General features: G+C 42.6%; 1 protein-coding gene across 3 annotated transcripts in view; it reads left to right on the forward strand.

Moving 5' to 3' along the window:
* TNR (tenascin R) overlaps positions 1–23630 on the forward strand; it is a 932265-nt gene extending 908635 nt beyond the window's left edge. For all 3 annotated transcript variants that reach the window (XM_073593414.1, XM_073593413.1, XM_073593415.1), the window contains one exon: positions 21783–23630. In XM_073593414.1, the coding sequence (XP_073449515.1) occupies positions 21783–21893 (111 nt within the window). In that variant the 3' untranslated portion in view covers positions 21894–23630. The remainder of the gene's footprint in view (positions 1–21782) is intronic.
* Positions 23631–26954: the final 3324 nt, after the last annotated feature.

The raw sequence follows: 26954 nt of genomic DNA on the forward strand, positions 1-26954 counted from the left end.
AACCTTGGCTTCAGCGAAGTGGCGTAACAGAGCTCCCCGCCGGCTGCTGACATCTTTAGGGGCCTGACTTCTAGGTCTCAATCGCCAGCTGATTTCATTGGCCAGGCAGAGTCAGTTTCAGCATTGCCAAATTTCTAGTGCAGCTCACTGTACAGGAGTGGTCAGGCAGGTATTTAACTTTAATGCAGAAGAAACAAAGCATGTCACTTCTTCATTAAAAATCCTGCTTGTTCACCAATTTTTTTATTTTAGTTTTTATTTAATTTTTGTAGCTAATGTTCCACTTTAAAGTCTGGTACTAAGGTTTTTTATGGTCAACCCAGTGAGTTGAACGAAAAGAAAACAGTCAGCTCCAGTCGGAGCAGCTGTACTAATGGTCTGACGTTAGTACAGCGATCTCCTCCACTAAACGATGGTGTTCTGACAGGGGGGATCAGCGCTCTCAGCCATTGGCTGAGAGAGCTGATTGGGAGCTGGTCGGCTGCTGTTTTTCCAGCATGTTCAACCGAGAGAAGCCAGCTTCTGTTGGACCGGCTGCCATACACTTAGGCTGATGTCGCCTGGCATTCAACCCGTGTGTACAGGGCTTTATATATCAAGAAGTAAAAACATTGATACACAGAAAATGTGTTTTTAATGTGGCAATCTGATCTACACAAGCCAGATAAATTGAGTACATGAAGCCCCACAGCTAAACGCAGCAATTAACCTACTGACAGAACATCACCAAAGTGTAAGACGTGGATTCCTATTCAGGAAAAATCTGTCTTCAGACAACAGTAGGTTTTAGTAGGAATAGACATACCCTCAATTAGAGAGAAATGTCATTTTCTTTGATTGGCTTGGTACTTGCTACTGAAATAATACACACATTTATTAGTGAAACTTGAGCTAAACATAAAGCTGCCATTACCTATCATCCTATTCTGGTTATCTTGTGTTTGCAGCAAAGAATACACTTACAAAACAGAAACTTCTATTTTCTCCATATGAACTTTAAAGTGGAACTCCATCAAACACTTTTTTTATGTTTTTAGACAATCTGGAATGTGTTGAATTGTTATAAGTACTTGTACCCACACCAGGGAGATTTTCTGTTATTTCCTGTTCTTGTATCAGGGGTTATGGCAACAGGAAGTGTATTGAAATCTGGTCAACATGGATGGATGGTAATAAACAATCATCTGTGATTTATTCTTTGTTAAAGTTTTATTTATCCAATGTTAAATTTAACCTGTCATTCTTTGGTGACTGGTGGTGATCTGCGTAGGTAGGGAATAGAAAACTCCCCATCATGTGCACACACGGTAATAAAAAGCTGACAGAAGTTCCAAATCTTCTTTCCTTTATCTATTATTAAAACATGTTTTGGTGTAAAAAAATAGATGCTACATGCCAATCTCCCATACACTACCTACAATCTCCTGCAGACTACAGTATGGGGACTGTTTATTTAAAAATTGTACTGCACAAATGCTTCAGTATTCACACTGCTACAGTGTGGCCGATTATTTCTGGGATGGCATCATATGACGTCCTCCCCTGATCGTACCCGCTGCAGCATGTACGTGGCATGCTCTACGATCATTGTGTCCTCAGGACACAGCTGATCACATATCAGGGTAAAGAGCCAATCAGCGGCTATTTACCATGTGATCAGCTGTGTCCAATCACAGCTGTTCATGATGTAAACACAAGCCGGTTATCAGCATTCCTTTCCTCACACTGACAGTGTGAGAAGAGGAGAGAGCTGATAACCGGCTTGTGTGAAAGGGACATCTACACTGATAATCAGTGCCACCTATCAGTGCCCATCAGTGTCACCTATCAGTGCCACCTATCAGTGCAGCCTCATTAGTGCCTCCTCATCAGTGCCCACCAGTGCCGCCTTATCAGTGCCCATCAGTGCTGCCTATCAGGGCCCATTACTGCTGCCTATCAGTGCCCATTAGTGCCACCTATCAGTGCAGCCTCATAGGTGCCACCTCGTCAGTTTCCATCAGTGCCGCCTTATCAGTGCTGCCTATCAGGGCCCATTACTGCCGCCTATCAGTGGCCATTAGTGCCACCTATCAGTGCAGCCTCATAGGTGCCACCTCATCAGTTTCCATCAGTGCCGCCTTATCAGTGCAGCCTATCCATGCCCATCAGTGCAGTCTCATCAGCGCACATCAGTGAAGGAGAAAAATTACCTGTTTGCAGAATTTTATAACAAGCTATGAAAAATGTTTTGTTTTTTTTTCAAAATCTTTTCGTTTATTTAGCAAAAAATTAAAACCCCAATGGTGATTAAATGCCACCAAAAGAAAGCTCTATTTGTGTGAAAAAATGATAATAATGTAATTTGTTTACAGTGTTGCATGACCGTGAAATTGTCATTGAAAATGTGACAGCCCTAAAAGCTGAAAATTGGTCGAAAGGGGGTATAAGTGCAGGAAGTGGTTAATATGTATATTTTCTATGATGGTCAGCTCCATCTAGTGGCCATAATGTAATGTTTTCCTAATTGCAGTATTTTAGGAAAATACCACATTATGGGCACTAGATGAAGCTTACGATTATAGGAAATACACATATTAAAGCAGTAGTAAACCGCAAAAAAAATCTTCTCCCTGCAAATTAATGTCATAATGTGCTAGTATGTATCACATACTAGCACATCATGAAAGACTTACCCAAAAGCAAAGCAATCCAGGAGGTGCACTGTCTCCGCTGACCGGGCTTCCATCTTCACCCGGTCTTCCTTCCGGGTTCTGTATGACTGGCCAAGCCGCGATGACGTCACGCCGGGGCACGGCTCTCTCTATGAACAGCACGCCGTACATAGAAAGCGCAGTGCGCATGCGCTGGTGATGTCAACGGCACTGCTAAGGTAAACATCTCCTAAAGAGTGTACGTTAAGGAGATATTTACTGCACCTACAGGTAAGATTTATTATAGGCTTAACTGTAGGTATAAATTAAAAAATCACCTTTACTACCAGTTTAAACACATTGTGGAGATTATTCGAGATGGCTGTGCAAATGCTGAGGCATTTACACAGCAATTTTTTTTTATAATAGACCCCTATGAGTAACTCTACAATTAAAGTGGATGTAAACCCGAAATTTTTTTTTTTTTTTTTTTTTTTATATCATACTGTAGAGTATAAGATTTCCTATCATTTGAGCCCACCAGCTCTGAGCAATCCTCTTTTATTGTTCAGTGAGAAAAATCTTGACAAACAGAGAAAAACTTTGTCAAATCCTCCCCCTTGCTGTGAGTGACAGGTGATTTACATATCTCGTGCACTAGCCTAAGACATTCATTATTTTTTATTTCCCTCCCCCACTCCTTTCTTCAGCAGCTCTGGCAGGATTGGCTGTTCCACACCTCAGCATGATTTGGCATGCTGAAGTCATGTGGTTACTTTCCTGTCTTTTCACTGGATGTTAGAGATCATAGCAGAAGTTCAGTGTAAGAAATACACAGGAGAAAATGCATATTGACAAGGGGAGTGTAGAGGTGGGCGGGGAGTCTACTGACATCACGACTCCACCCACCGAGCTCCAGACAACACACCCACCCACAGAATCTGCAGTTTTTTGGGTCTCATAACAGACAGAGGGGAGACTTTTGACAGGTAAAGATACATGCAGGAGGCATGTATATCCTTATAGATAACCCCTATGGCAGGAGTTTAGAAAGGATGACATTGGGTTTACATCCACTTTAATGTAATTCCAGAAGAAATACATCAGCATAGCTCACTGGATCTTGATGGATCAAGATTCAGCCTGGTGAGCAGATATACAAAAACAAGTGTCAAACAAAGCGCCCCAAGTGGATGTTAGCTCTCACATCCATCCACTATGGCCAGGTGCTGATGTGGTCTTGCTGGTAGATAAGTACCATGAAATGAAGGATCCACCACACAACCCGACTGTGAAAAGTTTCTTTATTAGTCTATTAAATAGCACAGAATGTAGCTTTTAGGTGTTCAACGTTTTTTGAAGAAGCAATTGTAAGCCTTCACATTTTAAAATCCGTGGTGCTTTTCTAACTTAAAAAATCAAGTTACCAGTCTAATAAAGCCAACCCAAGCATTTTACAACCAGTGGCACAGAATCCACATGTGGCTTATGTCTTCTTTTCATTGTGCATCTTTGTAGGCTCCATGCATGTGCTCCAATATAGTCATCTGCTCCATTTTAAGTCTACACGTATGCTTTAAAGTGCCGCTCATTGTTCTACTAATTAATATTTCAGTATGGCAGACAACACACAGCATTATGCAGTGTGCACCATAATATAACTCCTAGGCACTCCCATGAAAAGGTTTCTCCACTGGAATTTCCCATCCCAGGGACAACTACAAGAATGTAATACTCTTATCTGACAAATACTTATTTTGGGCCCGATCACACTGGAATGCAGTGCGAGAGAGACGATCACAATGCCCTTGCGATCTGCTGCGCGGGTCAGTTTGACACTCCAAATGCAGGTTGCAAACACATTGCGTTTGCCCGCAATCGCATGGTACAAAAGTAAGTTTCAAAAAGTAGTGCACAAATAAAAGAAATTCAGAATTTGCTGAAACACTTCACCTTTATTGATCCTTCATGCAAAAGACATCACAGACAGTGCGGGGTAGGGTAAAAGTTGACGCGTTTTACGCTGTGACTAGCACCTTTCCTTTAACCTCAATTCATGCACTACTTTTGGCACGTTCAAAATGAAGGGGCTGAAATTGCACTGCACAGAACTGCATGTGAAGCACACAGGAACCACACACTGTTCACATACATTTCTAGTGTGAATGGGCCCTTATGTAGAACACAGGAAGTAAAAGTTACAAAGGGCTGTTTTTTTCTTTTTGGCTTTGTGGGAGCTGAAGAGAAAAGTTATTGTGTGTGAATCTTTTTGCTGGAATGTATGAGAGGCCTAAGAGGCCAGTATGTGATAAACTCACTGGTGCCCACACAAATCTGAAATATACCTTTATAGATAGAGTTTGTTAACACATGCTAGTATGCAGTAAAACCTTGGTTTGAGAGCGTTTTGCAAGACAAGCAAAATTTAAAATGAGATTTTGACTTGATAAACAAGTGATGTCTTGATATACAAGTAGCGTCATGTCACAACAGAATAAAAGAGAAGAGAGGCGCCTCTAAGTGTAGCAATATGATTACATTTAATGAAGGTAGAACATTTAGCAACTCACATGGTTGATGATTAAAAGAGGTACATCTAAGTATACAGGCATCTGGGATAAAGTTGTCCACATCAAGCCTCGCTTTGAGATCGCTCTACTGCAAGGTAGTCTTCCCGGTCACGATTGCAGACTGACAGCAATGAGAGCCGGCTGTGCGGAGGATGGTCTATGTGGGCAGCTTTACCCCAGATGCCTGCATACTTAGATTGCCTCTTTTAATCATCAACCATGTGAGTTTATAAATGTTATACCAGAGGTGTAGCTTGAAGCTTGTGGGCCCCGATGCAAAAGCTGACCTGCGCCCCCCCCCCCCCCCCCACACACACACACACACACACACACAATACACAGGGCTGAAATCACATTCCTTTACACACAGTCTATCAGCCTTCACAGTCTGTATCTGGCTTTTGTTACCATTCTGACCTGTGAAATCGCTTGGTCGGAATGGCAGTGTAGTTGCAGTAGGCAGATACAACCGATGCAGATCATGGCTGACTGGCTGTGTTGTAAAGGAATGTGATTTCAGCCCTGCGGAGGAGGAGCAGTATAGAGTGCTATACTGGGAAAGAAGCCCAGCAGCGGGCATAGCATCCAGGGTGGAGGGGGTGGTTAGGGGGCTTTGATTGGGCGCAACTTAGATCTGGGGGGGGCAAAGCGAAATCAGGAGCCTGCAACCCCTTGGGGGCCCCTCAGGGGGTGTTAGTGGTTTGTTTTAACAATTTCTGAAGGTTTCTCTGTCAGTGTTGGCAGGTGTTGGGGGAAGGTCACCTCCTGGAGGTGCGTGTCTTTTCCCCAGTTGTCAGGGAAGTGGGGTACGTGGACATCCCCGGGTGGGGGGGGGGTACAGAGAATCCCAGCTAGTGACTAGAAGACACTGAGCGGTGCCTTACTTCACCAGTGACATCGGTCCCGTCGTGGCTACAGGACGGCACTCTCCTCCTCGTAACTCGGTTACCATTCCATGTTGCCAACACACAGCACAGACACTTCCCCATCCTGGGCTATTCTCACCCCGTGCTCCTCTCCATTCAGGAGATGGCTCACAGCTTCTCCCCAGCCAATGAGAACAGAGGGGTGTGCACTGTGGAAGGCAGAGTGGAAGCCCAGTACTGGAGCGTGGCTGTGGGGCCCTAGGGCAGATCAGAGCTGGACTTTGTGGAGGATATGATAATATGACAGGGTGGCTGCAGGGGCCCCCTGGAGCTAGGGACGGGGTTGCGATTGTGACCCCTGCAACCCCTTATGCTACGCCCATGGTTGTACCTTCATTAAATGTAACTATATTGCTACACTTAGAGGCACCTCTCTTCTCTTTTATACACTGTAGTTCCTGCTGGATTTTGCATCGAATACCCTTGTGAAGGCTGCCATTTGTGGATGGACATTTTATGGTTACACAACCTATCACATTGCTATAATATATTTATATGGACTACAAACTGAAAGATTTATGAGTAAATGGTTGTGGAACGAATCATCTGGGTTTCCATTATGTTTTATGGGGAAATTTGGGCATGTACAAGCATGTTTCCGGAACGAATTATGCTCACAATCCAAAGTTTTACTGTATATGTATGACCATTTTTATCTTTGGGTTCTGAATGAATGGCAAAAAGTATCACTAAAGGCCTCATGCACAAAATCTCTTTTACAGGCATTTGGCATTTTTTTTCAGCCTAAAAAAGCTATGTTAGCATATGTGTCCATGCATACATAGTTTACAGGCACATTAGAAGAGGAGCATTTACAGGCTGAAAGAAGCTTTTGCGCAAAAAAAAAACACTTGACGTGCCTTATGTGTCTAAATGCATCTAAAAACGATCTCCTCATGGATCTCAAACTTCCTGAATGACATATTGGTATGCATGTCACACTACTTTCTCAAACTCAATCTTTTTAAAACTGAGCTTGTAATATTTCCTCCTTCCTAGTCCCCCCCATGACTTTACCGTTAAGATCAACAGCACAACCATTGGTCCCTCCACACATGCCAGGGTGCTGGGTGTCAGCCCTGACTTTGAGCTCTCCTTCAGCCCCCACATCCAATCACTGGATAAATCCTGCCGCCTTAACCTCCGCAACATCTCAAGAATTCGACCCTTCCTGACTAATGACACCACAAAGCAACGTATTCATTCCTTGATTATTTCCCGCCTTGACTACTGCAACTCTCTCCTTAATGGCCTACCCTTACGCAGGCTATCCCCCCTTCACTCTATTATAAATGCTGCTGCTAGCCTAATACACCTCACTAATTGATCTGTGACTGCTGCCCCTCTCTGCCAATCCCTTCACTGGCTTCCCCTACCCCACCGTATAAAATTCAAAATGCTAACCACAACATACAAAGCCATTCACAACATTGCCCCCAGCTACATCACCAACCTCATCTGCAGATATGGGCCAAATCGTCCCCTCCACTCCTCCCAGGACCTCCTGCTCTCTAGCTCCCTTGTTACCTCCTCTCATGCTCGTCTTCGGGAGTTCTCCAGAGCCTCTCCCATCCTCTGGAATTCCCTGCCCCTGTATATCGGATCAGCCCCTAACCTGTCCATCTTTAGGAGATCCCTGAAAACTCACTTATTCAGGGAAGCCTATCCCACACCCACCTAACAACTCCATCAAATCATTTCCCGCATCTATTACCTTTTGTACCACCACTCCCTCCCTTCAGAATGTAAGCTCTACAAGCAGGGCCCTCCTGTCCCTTCTGTATTGTATTGTAATTGTGCTGTCCCCCCTCTACATTGTAAAGCGCTGGGTAAACTGTTGGCCCTATATAAATCGTTATTAATGATAATAATAATAATAAACACACTTAAACACTGGACACGTTTAGCTCTTGAGCGTACATTCCAATGACTATAAGGCCCCTTTCACACTGGGGCGGTTTGCAGGTGTTATTGCGCTAAAAATACCGCCTGCAAACCGCCCCAAAACAGCCTCCGCTGTTTGTTCAGTGTGAAAGCCCGAGGGCTTTCACACTGAAGCGGTGCGCTGGCAGGAGAAGAAAAAACTCCTGTCAGCCGCATCTTTGGAGCGGTGAAGGAGCGGTGTATTCACCGCTCCTAAACCGCTCCTGCCCATTGAAATCAATGGGACAGCGTGGCTATAGCCGCGCTATACTTGTGGTTTTAACCCTTTTTCGGCCGCCAGCGATGGGTTAAAACCGCACCGCTAGCGGCCCGAATACCGCAGTAAAACAGAGCTAAAAATAGCGCTGTTTTACCGCCGACGCCCCCTACCGCCCCAGTGTGAAAGGGGCCTAATAAATGAATATTCTAGCCAGTGGAATCCATGAACACTCAAATGCTTGACGCTCCTAAACACGTGTTCAATACACGGCTTTAGGTGTATTTTTTAAGCAGCTTTTTCCTGCCAGGAGTAAAAGGCATTCAGAGATGAAAATCGAACTCCCTTCGCGTACATGAAGCCAAAGAAAGTGTGAGTGATACTGACTATTTTAATTTCTCCCACATTTCGACAAAAACTGGGGGATTAATGTAAATTAAGGCAAATTGTTGCTATTTCATTTAAATACAACAGTCAATGGGAAAGGGAATATTAAGGTGGTTTATAGTGGCTCTAAAGAGTGCAATAAGCTGAGAATTATTGAAGCTCTTTTCAGCTATACTGGACCTGTCCTTGTGCCAAGAAACAGCCACTCATTTGCCTCATTTTTCTTTTTTTCTCCACACTTTTTCTTACAAGAATATTAACTGAGCTAAAAAAAATGACAGTTCAGAAATAATGCCAAAGTGAGCAAAAAGACAACAAACACACATTAAAACAATAAATAAATTAAAAAAACGTAATTACCCTAAATCTTGCCCATCATCCCAAGAAATACTGTAAATAAAAAATAAATGCTGCGAAAATAAAGATTCTTTCAAGAAACTTGGGATTTTTTGGGGGAGATAATACGTCTATTTCCAGTAGGTATCAACAAAAGAAATAGTTAAAATATTATTTTTATTAAATTGCAGTAAAAAAGAGAAAGGGATATACAAAACAGATATCAAAATATATGTGCAAGACCAGTATGACCATCCGGTATTATATTCAAATTCCATTCATGCCTGTCAGCCAACATGTTTCGCAAACGTTTAATTGCTTCATCAGGGCATAGATCGGCATCATTGTTTCTTTTAAACTATATAAACAACAGATAGGTATGCAGTTATGTAACGGTCATACACATTCGGGTACAGCAAAAAACATATGACATTTGGTCAAAATATTTAATCTAATAGTCTCACCTACTGGTACAAGTCTAAAACCAAATAGCACACGCTACCATTGCCAGATATCGTCCGACGTACCCACTGCTGCAAAAAATCTGGGGGTGCCAGATCCCAACCGGATAGTGCCAATAGAAGAACTGGACCGCACACTAGCTGAACAGGAATCTAGTATGTAAGAGGCAAGATGGGGAGATAGATAAGCCACTAAGCTACCCAGTCCAAAAGGATCATATAAATACTTAATCTATTCAATAAGGTAGTCAGTATAACATATAGTCCACCTCACTTAGCCACAGGTAAGGTTAGTATTGATTAACATATTGTATAACACTAGCAAGCTTAGAAGTGGGGGTCTAATTTATTATGCACTTATACAGAGCTAGAGACCCTATGACATGGCGTAATTAATCATATCAAAAGATTAACAAGCAACCTGCCCATGATTCTGATTATAAACGAATATCCATTCTCCATTCCCAAAGGTAAATGACGGAGATAGCACAAGGAGACACCCAGATATAGTAAGGGGTGAAAATTAGGTTTGAAAATTTACCTGTAAGGCTCAGATATAGGGGCTCCTCAATCACCAGGAATCGTCCTGTCAGCATAGACGGGTTAGGACCGTCTGCGTCTGTAAACACAGCGGCGCCTCCATCTTTTATACGGTCCCTCCGGAAGTGAAAAGGTCAGTGATGACCTCCGGCATCACTTCCGGTCCGGACGTCCCTGCAAATGACGCGTGCGCACCACGCCAAGCGCAACCACCATTGGCGGATGCGCGCGCACTGCCCACACAAGGATGACGCAGTGAGGGCATACGGAGCGGACATAGGAAGCTCCGCCCCATTGCGCGGGGACGTCCGAGTCCCCCTATCTAAGGCAATAGCAACAGTGCGGCACCCGACTCGTCCAGCATGTAGGGTGCTTAGTTCTTGTATAGTCCCGCAAATGACTATATACATTTCTATTTTGAAAAGTACTTAGGACGTAAAGCATTAGATGTCTTTAACATATTAAGCATAATGATAACCCATGCAGGGATCTTTCCCCTCAGGACCAAACAGGTATGCATGAGTAAAAATCTGGCAGCCATTTATACTTGATATTTAAATATGATAACTCATGCAGGGATCCTTCCCCTCAAGACCAAACAGGTATACATGAGTGAAATTATGGCAGCCATTTAAGTGACAAAATGGAAAAAAAAAAAAAAAAAAAGAGGAGGGGGGAGGGGGAGAGAGGAGTCCCAACTGAGGCTAGCAATTTGTTATTAAAGAAATGATTTATAAGAGAGTGCTGTATTAAGGCCTGGTGGATGCGTGGCCTGCTGGCCAAAAATCCATCTCGCCTCCCTCTGGAGTATCCGTTTATCTACATCTCCTCCCCTCTCAGAGTTAGATATAACCTCCAGAGCAAAGAAGGAAACGTAGCTAGGATCGAAGCTGTGATGGAGGCCAATGTGCTTGCAGATAGGAGTGTATAAAAGTCCGGCATCCAGGTAGTATAGATGGTCCTGGATCCTTTTGGCAAAAGGACGTTTGGTTTTACTGATGTAGAAGGCGCCGCAACGGCACGTGGCAAGGTAAACAATGCCTGTTGTGGAGCAATCTGCGTAGCCCTTTAGCTTATGAAAACCTCCTCTTGGCAGGGGGCAACCTATGCCTTCTCTGATCCATGGGCAGACTTCGCAGTGTCCACATCTAAACGTGCCGTTGCCGCCCTCCGCCCCCAATGGGGGTGTCGTAGGTTGTAGATGACTGTGTACTAACGTGTCCCTAATAGACCTTGATTTTCTATACGTAATCTGTGGAACATTGGCTACATATTTGGACACTATTGGGTCCTCAGAGAGGAAATGCCAGTTTTCATTGATGAGATTCCGAATCGACTGTTGATAGGTCGTGAAAGTGATGATAAGTTTCGTAGTAGGATGGGGGTCATTTACTTTTTGTTTAAATAAAAGAGTGTCACGTATGTTTGATTTGGCCCGTTTATAGGACCTTTTAAGGATTTTCTTGCTGTAACCCCTATCAAGTAACCTCCTGTAAAGAGCTTTTGCTTCTCTTTCGAAGTCTTCATTTCTCGCACAATTCCGCCGTAATCGCAAGTATTGGCTGTACGGTATATTGTGTACAAGCGTACGGGGGTGAGAACTAGAGAAGTGCAATATGGTATTTCCCGCAGTTTCCTTCCTATATAGTGTGCTGAAAACAGAACCATCCTCTTTAAGGGCAAGGCACAGATCCAAAAAGGAAATGGAATGGGCATCCGATTGAATCGTAAACTTCAAATTGAAGTTATTCTGAGACAGGAATTCCATGAAGTCCGACAGCAGGTTGGTTGAGCCTGTCCAGATGAGGAGGACATCATCGATGTATCTCCGCCAGAGAAGAATGTGGTGGAGATACACCGACGCCCCCTCACTGGAAAAAAGAGTGCGTTCCCATCCCCCCAGGTACAGGTTGGCATACGATGGGGCACAGGAAGTCCCCATCGCTACCCCCTGTACCTGGAGGTAGGTGACGCCATTAAACAGAAACATATTGTTGGTTAAAATATGTTCCAGTAATGTGGTGATAAATTGACCTAGTTCCCAGCTGTTTGTGTCTCTTTCTCTCAGGAATTCTGAAATTACCTCTATACCCTTGGTATGTGGGATGCTTGAATAGAGAGCCTCTACGTCAATTGCTGCCAAGATTGCCCCTTGAGGTATCGTGAGTCCTTCCAGGATTTTCAGTAGGTCTAATGTATCCTTGAGATATGAAGGCAAGCTTGTGACATGTGGACGTAGATAGGCATCTACGTATTGGCTGGCAGTTTGGGTATGGCTGCCTATCCCGGATATGATTGGACGTCCAGGGGGGTTCGCAATGTTCTCGTGAACTTTGGGTAATGAGTAAAAAGTTGGCGTAATTGGCCATTTGATTTCCAAGAATTCCCGGGTATCCTTATCAATCAGGCCCTGTTGGTATGCTTGATCAATGATGGTCAGATAGTTAGATCTTGCCTCAGCTCGCTTTTGAGCTGGGACTTGTTGATACCATTCCTGGTTATTGAGTATATTCAGACACATATTGATGTAATCCTCCCTGTTCATCAGGACTACATTTCCTCCCTTGTCGGAGGGTTTGATTACTAGGTCTTCCCTCTCCGTAAGATTTTTTAAAGCTGATTGTTGTGCCGGTGATAAGTTGTTGATGGTACACTTAGGAAATTGCATCCCTTCAATTTGCTTGGTCGTTTGTTTCAAAAACGCCCATATCGCTGGGCATGTTTGAAGATTTGGGAACTTTTGAGATTTTGCCTTAAATTTGTGTGGTACAATTGAAGTTGCTGTAGTTGCCTCTTCCTCCTCAGATGATGAGTCTTGGGAGTCTACATATCCTTCATTCTCATCCAGTAATTGGATCAGCGTTTTCAGTGCCCTAAAGTCCTGTACTTTGAAACCTTTGTAAAGGTCTTCTTCCCTTTTCACCCCCTTCCCTCTATCGGTGTCAAAAATATACTTATATGTTAAGTCTCTTGCAAAAATATGCAAGTCTTTAAAATAAATGCTGTTATAAAAAAAGAGTAGATTTTTTTTTTTTTTTATTTCACCTAAGCAGATCAATAAACAAAACTCATATGCCCCCTACACACGGTCGGACATTGATCGGACATTCCGACAACAAAATCCTAGGATTTTTTCCGACGGATGTTGGCTCAAACTTGTCTTGCATACACACGGTCACACAAAGTTGTCGGAAAATCCGATCATTCTGAACGCAGTGATGTAAAACACGTACGTCGGGACTATAAACGGGACAGTAGCCAATAGCTTTCATCTCTTTATTTATTCTGAGCATGCGTGGCACTTTGTGCTTCGGATTTGTGTACACACGATCAGAAATTCCAACAACGGATTTTGTTGTCGGAAAATTTTATAGCCTGCTCTCAAACTTTGTGTGTCGGAAAATCCGATGGAAAATGTGTGATGGAACCCACACACGGTCGGAATTTCCGACAACAAGGTCCTATCACACATTTTCCGTCGGAAAATCCGACCGTGTGTACGGGGCAATAGACCTCACTTTTGCAAAGCAAAATTGGTAATTTTGCGGCAAAATTTAATTAGCCAAAATGACTATTCCTGTTACTAAACCCTGATATTCAAAGGGGTTGATTTACTAAAGGCAAATTGGTTGTTCACATGGAAAGAATTTTTTATGTTTCAATATATATTTATTACATTTTAACTATTAAAGAAAACAACAACAGATGTAAAATATATTCAAAAAATTAATTCTAAATCAATACACAAATTGTGAACATTAACCACTTCAGCCCTGGAAGATTTGGCTGTTGAATGACCGGGCCATTTTTTGCGATTCGGCACTGCGTCGCTTTAACTGACAATTGCGCTGTTGTGCGACGCTACATCCAAACAAAATTGACGTGCTTTTTTTCCCCACAAATAGAGCTTTCTTTTGGTGGTATTTGATTGCCTCTGCGGTTTTAATTTTTTGTGCTATAAACAAAAAAAGAGCGACAATTTTGAAAAAAACACAATATTTTGTACTTTTTGCTGTAATAAATATCCCCATTTTTTTTTTAAAAAAAGCTAATTTTTTCTCAGTTTAGGCCAATATAATATACGCAATAAGCATATATTGATTGGTTTGCACAAAAATGATAATGTCTACAAAATAGGGGACAGATTTATAGCATTTTTATTATTATTGTTTTTTTTACTAGTAATGGCAGTGATCTGCAATTTTTATTGTGACTGCGACATTATGGCGGACAATTTTGACACATTTTTGGGACCATTGGCGTTTATACAGCGATCGGTGCTATAAAAATGCATTGATTACTGTAAAAATGTCATTGGCAGTGAAGGGGTTAACACTAGGGGGCGATCAAGGGGTTAATTGTGTTCCCTGGGAGGTGATTCTAGCTGAAGGGGGAGGGGACTGACTAGAGGAAACGACGGATCGTGGTTCCTAGCTAATAGGAACACACGATCTGTCATTCCTCTCAGAGCAGAACACGGATTTGTGTGCTTACACACACACACACTTCAGTGTTCTGTCCCTCATTCATGCTCGCGATCGCTTGTGACCGGCGGTCATCGCACGCGCCGCCGGGTCTCGCGAGCCGACGTATAGCTACAATGGTTCGCGGGATTGTGCCGACCTGCCGCAGTATAATAACCAAGTGGTTAAATAAAAGATTACATACTGTATCAATATATTTTAGGATATGATACGATATAATAACATACATTTTATTCATAAGTCTTTCGGTCTAATGCATTTTTGTAATGATGACAAAAACACATAGGGGTTTATTTACTAAAGGCAAATAGACTGTGCACTTTGCAAAGTGCAGTTGCCATCTGCAAGTGCAGTTGCTCCAGAGCTAAGTAAATGAGGTAAAGCTTCACTTTGCAAAGAGTACCCAATCACGTACAAGGAAAATAAAAAACATAGCATATTTGCTTGCACATGATTGGATGATGGAAATGAGCAGAGCTTCTGCTCATTTACTAAGCTCTTGAGCAACTGCACTTTGCAAAGTACACAGTCCTTTTACCTTTAGACCCCTTTCACACTGAGGCGCTTTTCAGGCGCGTTCACACTAAAAAAAGCACCTGAAAAGCTCTCGAAAACCTATTTCCATTAAAATCAATGAACGCTTTCACACTGGGGCAGTGCACTGGCAGGGCGGTAAAAAAACCCCCCTCTCCATTGAAATGAATGGAAAGCTCTTGAAAAGCACCTGAAAAGCTCTTCAAAAGCGCTCTGTGTTTTACTGGCAGTTTAGAAGCGCCTCAGTGTGAAAGGGGCCTTACTAAATCAACCCCAAAATGGGTATCATATACAATCGCCACAATAAAGATCTTGTGTACCTAAAGTTTGTACTGTATTTTTATTGCTCATCTTTGTTGTATATGTAGGCCAAAGCATCAGATCTGAAGAATTTTTTTTAAAAATAAAATAGTTAACAAGGGTATGCTTGACCAGGGAATTATTCCCCAGCTTAGTGAATATGGTGAAGGGCGAGGCCTACTTCCATTATTGGTCTTCCATCATCGAATCATGTGCAAGAAAAAATGGATGTAAAAAAAAAAAATTCACATGATGGGTATGTATTCATTCATGGGTATTCTTTGCAACGGGAATTTCCAGCATAGTCCCTGAGCTAATTGAAAATTCTCTTGCAAAGTGAACAGCCTAGTTGCCAGTGGCGGAATTACCGGGGTCGCAACAGTCGCAGTTGCGGCGGGGCCCAGCATTCCGCCACTGTGGGGGGGGGCCCAGCGGGGTTGCTCTTCACAGCGCTCTGAGGCTGTGCGTGTCTCTCATCTAACAGCAGAGAGACACTGGCATTGTTTATTTTATTTCCCTCTCTGTGTGTCCTTTCTCTCGCACGGCATAACAGGACACACAGCTGATCTCCCCCCTCCCCCCTCCTGTGTGCTCCGCAGGCAGTCAAGTGTGAAGCTAAGGAGCTCACATTTCCCGCGGAGCACACAGAGAGGGGAGGGGGGAGATCAGCTGTGTGTCCTGTCATGCCGTGTGAGAGAGAGGACACACGGAGAGGGAAATAAAATAAACAATGCCGGTGTCTCTCTGCTGTTAGATGAGAGACACACAGGCGTACAGCGGAGTGGACCGAAGCAGCCTCCCCCTCCTCTCTGGTTACGGAGGGGGAGGAGGAGGAGTCCGAGGGAGAACGCTGTTCTGAGGTCTGTAAAGTTTGTATTCAAATAGACATGTGCTGGGGGGAACACTATGGGGTGGGGGTCTGCACTGAGGGGGGTCTGCATTGATGAGGTGGGGGTCTGCACTGAGGGGGGTCTGCATTGATGGGGTGGGGGTCTGCACTGAGGGGGGTCTGCATTGATGGGGTGGGGGTCTGCACTGAGGGGGGTCTGCATTGATGGAGGGAGGGGGGTCTGCACTGAGTGGGGTCTGCATTGATGGGGGGTCTGCACTGAGGGGGGGTGTGCTGATGGAGGGGGGTGGTCTGCAATGAGGGGGGTGGTCTGCATTGTGGGGGGCCTGCACTGATGGAGGGGGGTCTGTAATGAGGGGGGGTGTGAACTGATGGAGGGGGGTCTGCAATGAGGGAGGGGAGGTCTGCACTGATGGAGGGGGGTCTGTACTGAGGGGGGGTGTGAACTGATGGAGGGGGGTCTGCAATGAGGGAGGGGAGGTCTGCACTAATGGAGGGGGGGTCTGTACTGAGGGGGGGATGTGAACTGATGGAGGGGGGTCTGCACTGATGGAGGGGAGGTCTGCACTGATGGAGGGGGTCTGCAATGATGGAGGGGAGGTCTGCACTGATGGAGGGGGGTCTACACTGGGGTCTATAGTGATAGAGGGGGGTCTATACTGATAGATGAGGGTCTGCACTGAGGGGGGTCTATACTGATAGATGGGGGTCTGCACTAAGGGGGTCTACACTGATAGATGGGAGTCTATGCTGATAGAGGGGGGCTATACTGATAGATGGGGGGTCTGCAATGAGGGGGGCTATACTGATGGATGGGGTCTGTACTTAGTGAGGAGGATCTATACTGCGAGAGGGGGGTCTGTACTTAGTGGGGGGTCTATACTGAGAGGGGGGTCTGCAGTTAGTGGAGGGGGGTCTGTATTGAAGGGGGCTATAGTTGGTGGAGGGGGGTGACACCAATTTTTTCCTCACCGGGTGACACCAAACCTAGTGATGCCACTGGAGAGACACGCTCTCCGCTCAGAGCCGTGCTGTCCTGAGAAGACAGAGGACTCTGATAGAGGACTCTGATGGGCACTGATAAGATTTACTGATGAGCACTGAAGGGGAGGCACTGATAGGGGACACCGATGGGAGGCACTGATAGGGGACACTGATGGGCACTGAAGGGAGGCACTGATAGGGGGCACTGATGGGAGGCACTGTTGGGCAATGATAGAAGGCACTGATGGGGGGCACTGAGAAGGCACTAGGGGGCACTGATAGGGGGCACCGATGGGAGGCACTGATAGGATTTACTGATGAGCATTGATAGGGGGCACCGATGGGAGGCACCAATGGGATTTACTTATGAGCACTGAAGGGAGGCACTGATAGGGGGCACTAAGAAGGCACTGATAGGGGCACTGAAAGGGGGCACTGATAGGCTGCACTGATAGGAGGCATTGATGGGCATTGATGAGCACTGATAGGCAGAACTCATAGGCTGCACGGATGGGCACTGAGGAACACTGATAGGCAGAACTAAGGCAGTATTGATGGGCAGCATTGAAGAGTACCGATAGGTGGCATGGATGGACGCTGCAATAATGAGCACTGATAGGTGGTGCTGATAGGCAGATTTGATGGGCACTAATAGGCAGCATTAATGAGCACTGATGGGTAACACTTGTAGGGGGCATTGATGGGCACTGATAGGTGGCATTGATGGGCACTGATACATGGCACTGATGATTGGGGCACTGATTATCAGTGTAAACAATTTACTGACATTCTTGACAGTTAATGGCAGTCCTTTCCTCACACAGACATAGCACGGGAGGAAAGGGCTGCGGATAACCGGCAAGTCTGTTTACATGTGATCAGCTGACATCACATGGTAAAGGGGCCACTGTGATTGCGCTGGATGCACGTCCCAAAGGGCATGCGGGAAGCACGGTTTTGGGAGGATGTCCATGGATGCCCTCCCAAAATTTGAAGCCTGGAGCTCGGATGGAAGGGGGGGGGGGCATCATTGTTTCTTGCACCAGGGCCCTGAAGGTTCTAGTTACGCCTCTGCTAGTTGCCTTTAGTAAATCAACTCCTAAGACTTTTATCACTGTGTAGGCTTGCACACCTCAGTAGTGAATGCATCTAAAACAACAAGTGAAGCATCTAAGTTGCATGTAGCAGGCAGCACATTTTTATTGCGTAATGTCACCATCACCAACATAATATATAGAGAAAAACAATGCCATTGGGGAAACATCTTAATTTTTAACTTAAAGTACTAAATATAGGTTCATGCATGTAGACACAGTGACAGAGGCATAAAAATACAAGCCCTCTCTACATGGGGAACTGGCCTTAAGGGAAAGATTGTCTGTTAAGACTAAGCATCACCAAACGCCTAATAAATTCCCTCCAGCAACCCTACACTAGCCTATTGACCGCTCAGAAAAATTATAGCTGTAACAAAACATACATATCTTGAAGATGCTTCGGGCTTCCAATTACATCTCAATTACCCTGGTGAAATCAATGAAAATAATATAGTGTGTACAAGCAATGTAGAATTGGTATATATCCCATCCTTTACTGCGAGGATCGCTTAATTACACATTAAAATACTTACATCGGCGAGGTCATCTGTGATTTACTGTAATTAGTCTTTTGAATTACTGCTCGAAATGAGCATTTTACAATTCCTTTCGGCTAATGCAGAGTAGGATGCTGAAGAAATGTAGCTATATACTATAATCCCCTTACTCGCAAGTAAATGACAAATAGTTGTTTCTTATTTTGGGCATAGAAAATTTGTAGTTAAACGCACTGGAAAAAAAGAGCAAAGTATGAATTATATCAACATGACAGAAAAATGTGCAGATAGCAAACGATTAGATTTTCATGCTAGCAGCACTTTCATTGTCAGGATAGAGAGCCAGAAAGGAAATTGAAAGAAGATGAGAAGAAGCATATGCCTCTGTACAAGGACCTCAAAGGACAAAGGTCCATCAAAGTGTAGGTTACTCAGGTAATCATTGTTTTTTAAAGGGTCCTGGCTAACTGCTAATACCGCCATGTCCTTCTATAGAGAGACCAACCATTGGTCAACAAAAACTTAATTTGCTGCAGTATATGTCAGACTTTTATCAGATATCAATAATAAAACTAACTAAATAAAACTAAGGTCAGGCAAATAAGATGCCCTCTAAAGTCAGTTTTATTATGCCAACAATATGACCACATAACTTCATCATATAAATTGAAGGATTCTTGATCATTTTAATGTTTCTGAGAAAGTGATAAAAAAATTAGCCTGCTGCCACCTCCACCCACCAGTCTTGTATTTTATTTACATATTACAGGTAATTATATAGCATCAATTTATTCAGCACTTTACATATGTATTATACATTTACATCAGCCCCTGTCCTCAAGGAGCTTACAATCTAAGGTCCCTAACTCACATTCATACATACACATATTAGGGCCAATTTAGACAGGAACCAAGTAACTTACCAGCATGTCTTTGGAGTGTGGGAAGAAACCCACACAGGCACATGGAGAACATGCAAACTTCAGGCAGGTAGTGCCATGGTTGGGATTTGAAGCAACAACCCTAGTGCTGTTAACCACTTAGCCACTGTGCTACACACAAAACTACATTTCTTATTGTAATAATAGGTTGTATATGTATCATTACACATATCCAGGCCCATAGGTGTGCGCAGCCTGTTGCATTAGGGTGTGCACCACAAAGCTCAAACATATATGTGTGTGCATGTGTATATATACGAAAGGTGTCAGTAGAGCAGTGAATGGTGTCAAAGGGCAGATATTGGTGGTGTCAGTAGGGCACTTACAATATTATTTTAATAATTTTTTTACAATTTTTTTAGGAGAAAAAGAATAGCTTTTTTTATTTGATGAAATATCAGGGGACTAAACAATGGAAATATGCACCACACGGGGTGATTAGGGTGTGCCCAGGCACACCTGGCACACCCTGTGTGCACGCCTATGTCCAGGCCTGATGTAATGATCCACCTGTAACGGCGCATGCTCAGGGCATGAACAGGTAGTTTCCTCTCCTCTTCTGAAGTGCATAGGAAAGTTTAGATCTGCCAGACATACCTCAGGTTTGTGGCATGCTCACATGAGGTTTCACACCTGGCATCATTAGCAGTGTTTAAATTGAGACAGTACCTTTCTCTTGCACTTGATGAAAGGTTCCATTAGTCTGCCATTTGCTGCTTATCAGAAATTAAATCTCTCTATTACTAAGTTGATTTAACTGCTTTTTGACAGATATCTCATTAACATCACATATATACACAGAGGTTGATTTACTAAAGACAAATATACTGCAAATAGACCCGCAAGTGCGCTTGCGCTAGATGTGAGGGGAAGCTGGGAAATGAGGGGAAGCTCTGCTGATTTCTATCATCCAATCATGTGCAAGCAAAAATGCTGTTTTTTTATTCCCCTTGCATGTTCCCCTTAGATCTAGAGCAACTGCACATGAAGTGCACAAACTTTTAGCCTTTAGTAAATCAACCCCATAGCTACAATCAGTCAATCATATCTCCTCTAAAGTGTCCCTTCTCCAGGGTGAATCAGTTGAATGCATGTAGTCTTCTTTATAACTGAGGTCCTCCAGTCCCTTTATCAACTTTGTTGCCCTCCTTTGGACTCTCTCCAGTTCCAGCAAATCCCTCCCGAGGGCTGGAGACCAGAACTGGATGGCATACTCAAGATGTGACTGAACCGAGTTCTGTACAATTCAGTGGTAGAATTATAGTCTTATCTCTTGAGTAAATGCCCTTTATAATGCATGTTAATGGTCTGTTAATGATTTACAGTGCTCTATAGAGATTTTAGTGTGCTGAAAATGACAGCCAACAAATGAATAAATCTTCCAATGTAAAAGTGATTACCCTGTAGCCTTAGAAACTTCACCCCCCCTTTAGTGCTGGGTTGTCCCCAAAAACTATACTCACACGCACAGCAAATCCAGTGTTATCTGGTGTAACCAGCCACTCTACAGAGGAAGACCCGGTCCCATGCCACCAGATTTTGTTTTGACATCATCAGATCATCAGGAGGGGAACTGTGTTTTCCAGGATCTTGCAGTTGACCTCTGATGAAGCTTAAGGTAAGGAGGGGGCTTCATTCACACTTAAGTGAGAAAGCCAGAAATGCAGGGTTGGGTCCAATTTAAAAGATATTTAGAGGGGGAAAAAAAAAACAATGTGCCGGCCGATGGGTGGAATTGAAGGTTGTAATTAAAACCTTTTGAAGAGAGTAAAGGTTTGCTTTAAGATAAATAAGATGTTAGAGATGCTGTGATGCTTCACTCAAAGCCTGAGCACTGTCCTGTGGGAGTTCAAGTAGGTTGAAAATTTAAAAGAACTTTATGCTTTGGCAGCAGATGGCTACAGCATTAAAGCCCCTGGGCCCCTGGTAAGTGATTTGTTTTAAGGAACTCTGCAGTAACCTTACCCCGTTATACACCGCATATATAAAATACAGGTTCAGTTTAAGTAATGTTGTTTCTATTTCAAGGGACTAAGTAAGCTGTACACGTTAACTGTTTCACTTACTTATATGATTTTTTTTCTTTCTATTTTCTTTTACAGGGAATAAACTGGTATCACTGGAAAGGCCATGAGTTTTCTATCCCATTTGTGGAGATGAAGATGAGACCATACAACCAACGTACCATGAAGAAACGCTCCCTCCAGCTCTAATCTTAGTTGACCCACTAGTCAAAAACATTATTCACCCTCATCTACCTAGCATTGCCCTCTTTCACATCACCAGCAAAGTCACTTATACCCATTCCTTAATCTTAGACTGTCTTTTTTTCAGATCAGTGGTGGGCAACATCATATTTTTGGGTGTTTGCATTATTGGAGTAATGCAGCCTTCTTTTTCATACAGTTCACTGAGCAAGTAAACTCAAGGTTCATTGGTCAGAAGTCCAGGCCTATATTTAGAGTTCTGCCCTAGGTATATGGAAATCTTTTTGTATAGGATTTATCAGTTTTATTTTTTTTTTTATTATTACCCATGTCATAAGATATTTATTGCAGACAGCAAAACAAGGTGGAGTTCTGGACTCAATACGTTGCTTGGTTTTTGCACATGAATGATTCCTACAGGCTCCGACCCTTTTCCCTCACAAGGCACATATTTTGATCTGGGAAATATTAAAATCAGAAGACTATTATATGCAGAATACTTTATATACAGATCATCCACAGATCACTCTATCTCCCCCAGCATAGATGGCTGACTCCCCTCTCCACCAACTTCCCTGTTCCATTACATCTAAAGATTGCCAGGAAAAGAAAAATAGGTCTTAAAATTAATCAAGATTGTCTTGTGGCTCCCCGGCTCCATTTCTCCATTCAGTTTCAAACTTATTCCAACACAACCTGAGCTTAAAATGTAGAAATTAAGGTTTGTCTAGCAACAGCAGACACTTCTTTTTAAAGTCTTTCTTATGAGCAGCCACAACAAGATACCTGCTATTAACCACAATTCTTTTGCACACCTCTCTGATTTATTTGAAAATAATGAACACGAGACAAGGAAGGGTGGAAGCAAAACAAACCCAAGCTTGTGAACCTAAGGGATATCAAAGTGCCTCATCCTATAGTCAGATCACTTAAAGAAGAACAAATGTTGGACCGCGGTCCATGTATTTTATAGGCAATACCAATCTATTCAAATTTGATACAAACTTTATTATTGCACAATTAAAAGGTCATATGAACAGGCACACTGGTACAATATATCAAAAAATGCCAAGGAAAATTTCAAACTTTACTTACCGACCAGCCTGTTACCAACCAAATTGACCTATCTAACAGTATGTGTTTTAAAAACAGGGGTTTTTAAATGCATACTGTTAGACAGGTCAAGTTGGTTGGTCGCAGGCTGGTCAGTAAGTAGAGCTTGGAATTTTCCTTGGATTTTTCCTTGGCCTTTTTTGACATGTGTTGCCCTCCAATGCTCCTTGCTGCATAGGCCAGTTATATGAGGGCAGTGGCTAACTTTTTGTAAACTGGTACAGTATAGCAGTTCAAAATTAATTCCTCCAAAAATTGAATAGTATAGAAACAGTGTCCAGGATCCCCCAACGTAGACGTAGCAGAAGGATCCTGGACACTACTTCTACACTATTAGATTTTTGGAGGAATGAATTACTATATTGTACCAGTTTGCCTGTTCATATGGATCCCCAGTGTATCAAGCCTTGAAAGATATGCTCAGGCACCCTTGATGGTTCCTATATAGGAGTGCATACTTAAACAGAAGTGGCTACTGTTCTATCTCTTATATTTGGGTGGACCCTAATTTCCTCCTTTGATCTATGGAGGGGGCCTGGTTGGCTTTGGTGACATACCATTTTTGGGACTTTACCTTTTCTGACGCTCTGTGTAGCAGTCCAGATTTTTCACCTCTTTTCTTGAGGAAGCGATATATGCAAAAAATTTGGAGATTTATGTGAAACAATGGTGACAGTCCCTGGATGATGACATGTATGTTATGTAATACTAATATTGTATAGTGTGTACTGTTATTACATTAAGGGGTCACTACCATAACCTACATTTTAATGTGATTTTAATGACCTTTAAATTGTTAATTAATAAAGTTTGTATCAAATTTCAATAGATTGGTGTTGTGCCTATTGGACCGTGGTCCAATGTTTGTTTTTCTTTAATTGACCTCTCTGATTTAGTTTAACTTTGTTAAGGGTTCCTTGACTATCTCTGGCTTTAAGTTCCACCATAAAGTCTCTGCCCAATGAAAGTGCCCTTACTGACCACTAAGGAAGTCTCATTGGACAGGGAATGGCAACTGTACAGAACTTAGCCCATACATCGTGTGAAATTAGGACCCAGTAAAAAAAAAAGAGAATCTAAGTCACAGGGTAATATAGAAGTAGCTTTTCTAGCACAAAAACAGTAATCTTGTGGTTTTTGCTCTTGGGAATTTAAGAAATTTAAAATTGAGTGGCTCCCTTTAATAAATTGGGCACTCAAGGCTCTGTAAACTGTATAAATGTATAGTGCTAGCACTTCAGCCCCAGAATAAAGTGCAGCCATGGTTGTAAATAACTCGTTATCAAAAGGTCCACCACGGTCTTAGACTACTTTCCTATCATGAATACATTCTATTTTACAGATTAAGTTATTGCATTTTTCCCTGCACTGCACTTTCCTCTTTTGATTTATCCTTTATTGTACAGAATTTAGACCCTCTTTTCCCATCATAAATTATTTAACAAAATGTTCTGCATTGCCTCATCTTTACTTTCTGCTACTAATACTGACTGTTCATTTGCCCATTGCTTGACCTTCTTCATCCTTTCTACAGCTGAATTATTCTTACCAAGGAAGCTATGTTTTTTTTATTATTATTATAGTTATTAATATTAGAATTATTATTTCCCCCTTTTCGCTGGGGCAAAGTCCATATTTAATTGTTATTGACCTTGCTCCCTGCGGAGACAGCGGTTCTTCAGTTCCTTTAGCACCTGCAAAAATGATTTTCAGCAGGCAGAAGAGTAAATGTCTTGCTAAAAATGAATGTGCCAAATTCAGCTCCTCTCTTGCTCCTCCAATTCTTTTTGGTCAATGAAGACGTCTTTGTATAATTGCCTGACCTTTGCAAGAGGAGTAAGCTTCCTGTGTAGCACTGAAGACAAAGCAGCCATCCAGGAACCTTCAATAACTTTATTTCCTTCAAGCATCTATGATAGAAAATATTTTCTGTGGACAGGATTCAACTTTTTAATTTTGATAACTTGCATTGGCCAAAAAAAAATATTGCAAGCCAACGCCTTACTGTCTTGTTGTATAAAGGGTTAACTGCTATAGTCAGAAGCCAATTCTTTACTTTTCCCAAAATTTGTGAGATTTCATTTTCTTTAACATTATTTTATGTGTGCCCTGGTTTACATCCAGTCCAAATGCTAGTGTTCCCCAGTTTTCAAATGACATAGTGCCAGGTAAGGTCTTACTTCCACTATAGTGACTGGATGCATATAGGGTAAGAGGCTTGGGAAGCAGGTCCTTACTGCCAAACAAAAGACTACTGAGAGGTGCCTGCAACGGGGTTCACTGCCCTAGTTATTCTTGTATCTCTTGTCCTGGATGCTGTTAGCCGATGTATAGATCCTTTTTTTAATGCATTTTCTATACGTTATTAAAAGATTCCTATGGGATGATATCTTTGTGTTTGAGTCTCTTTTATGCATTGTGGTGAAACTTCAGAGAACTCTAAGTCAGTCACTGAACATCATTTCTCTAAGAGCAATTTATTCTGAGGACCCACCTACTCTATTAAGCATTCACTTCTGAGAATCCGGAACATTCAGTAACTTCTATCTTATGCTGACCACACACATTGCATTGTACATGAAATATATGTAACACACTGATCCTTCAATCACTTAAGAATGTTTTGAACCAGCCTGGTCTATCAGACAGGCTAAAAAATCATTGGTTATTTTCATCAAAACCATCCTGATGATTACTGTTAATTTGTATTTAGTCAACTTTTAGATCAATACAGTATAGTTTTTTATTCTTTATTTTTTATTTTATTTTTTTTCTGAACATTTAATTTTGTATTGTTTGTAAATATGACAATGATTTTTTTTCCTTAATTATGGGAACATATAATTAAATGATCATGATAAAAAAAACATCAGTTCAAAAACAAGTAAATAAAAGAAATAAAATTAACATTGCCAAAAATCATGGTAAGGGGATTTAGAAGAGGTCTGTTCTAAAATATGAGTGACCACCCTTGTCACCTAGTGCACACTTACCTGGGAGCAAGTGTTCAGCTTGCCTCCTGGATAGAACACCCCTTTTCACAGAGTGTTCAATACAAGGGCTAGTATTACAGATGTTAACTTGAATTCCACTGGCAATCTTTTTTCCTGTAAATAAACCCATGAGCCAGCAATTATTTTATTCCAGTCCGAAAGAAAGACTGGAATAAAGTTTTTAATTTTGAAAGATTTTAGCAAACTTTTTATATTGCAGCTTACCAGTCCTTGGATTTAGTGGTTGCATTCGTTTTCTATTTCAACAATTTCATCAAGTACAGAAAATATCTGTTGATCTTGCCAGAAATGCAGTTTCCTCGTCACTTCCTTTGAGCTGAAAAGAATGCACATACAATGTTATCTTTCTTGTGTAAACTACTAGTTCCATCAATTTATCATTTAATGGATATAAATAAATGCCAACATGTTTGAAACTAAGCTTGTGTGATATCAAACATTGGAAAAATGAGTGTAGCCTCAAAGGGACAGGGAGAGTTTTATTCTCAGGATTATCACATGAAAACTAAGGGAAAAAGTCTGAAAAAAGAAAATGTATACAGCCTTCACATTTAAAGGGCTTGTAAAGCCAGAAGGTTTTTTTTATCTTAATGCATTATTTGCATTAAGATAAAAAACCTTCTGTATGCAGCAGCCCCCCTCAGCCCCCCTAATGTCCAGCGATATCCATTGGTGTCCATCGATGGCCATCTAAGGTTCTCCCTCTTGATTGGCCAAGACAAAGCAGCAGCGCCATTGGCTGCCGCTGCTGTCAATCAAAGTCAGCTAGCATATCAGAAGAGAGGGGAGGCGGGGCCAGGTCAGGGCGTCTGTGTCTGAGTAGACACAGAGAGCTGTGACTCGGCTCAGGTGCCCCCATAGCAAGCTTCTTGCTGTGGGGGCACTGAACAGGAGGGAGAGGCCAGGATCACAGAAGAGGATCCCGAGTAGAGGAGGATCC

Source organism: Aquarana catesbeiana, linkage group LG07 (assembly GCF_042186555.1).
Source record: "Aquarana catesbeiana isolate 2022-GZ linkage group LG07, ASM4218655v1, whole genome shotgun sequence".
Lineage (NCBI taxonomy): Eukaryota > Metazoa > Chordata > Amphibia > Anura > Ranidae > Aquarana > Aquarana catesbeiana.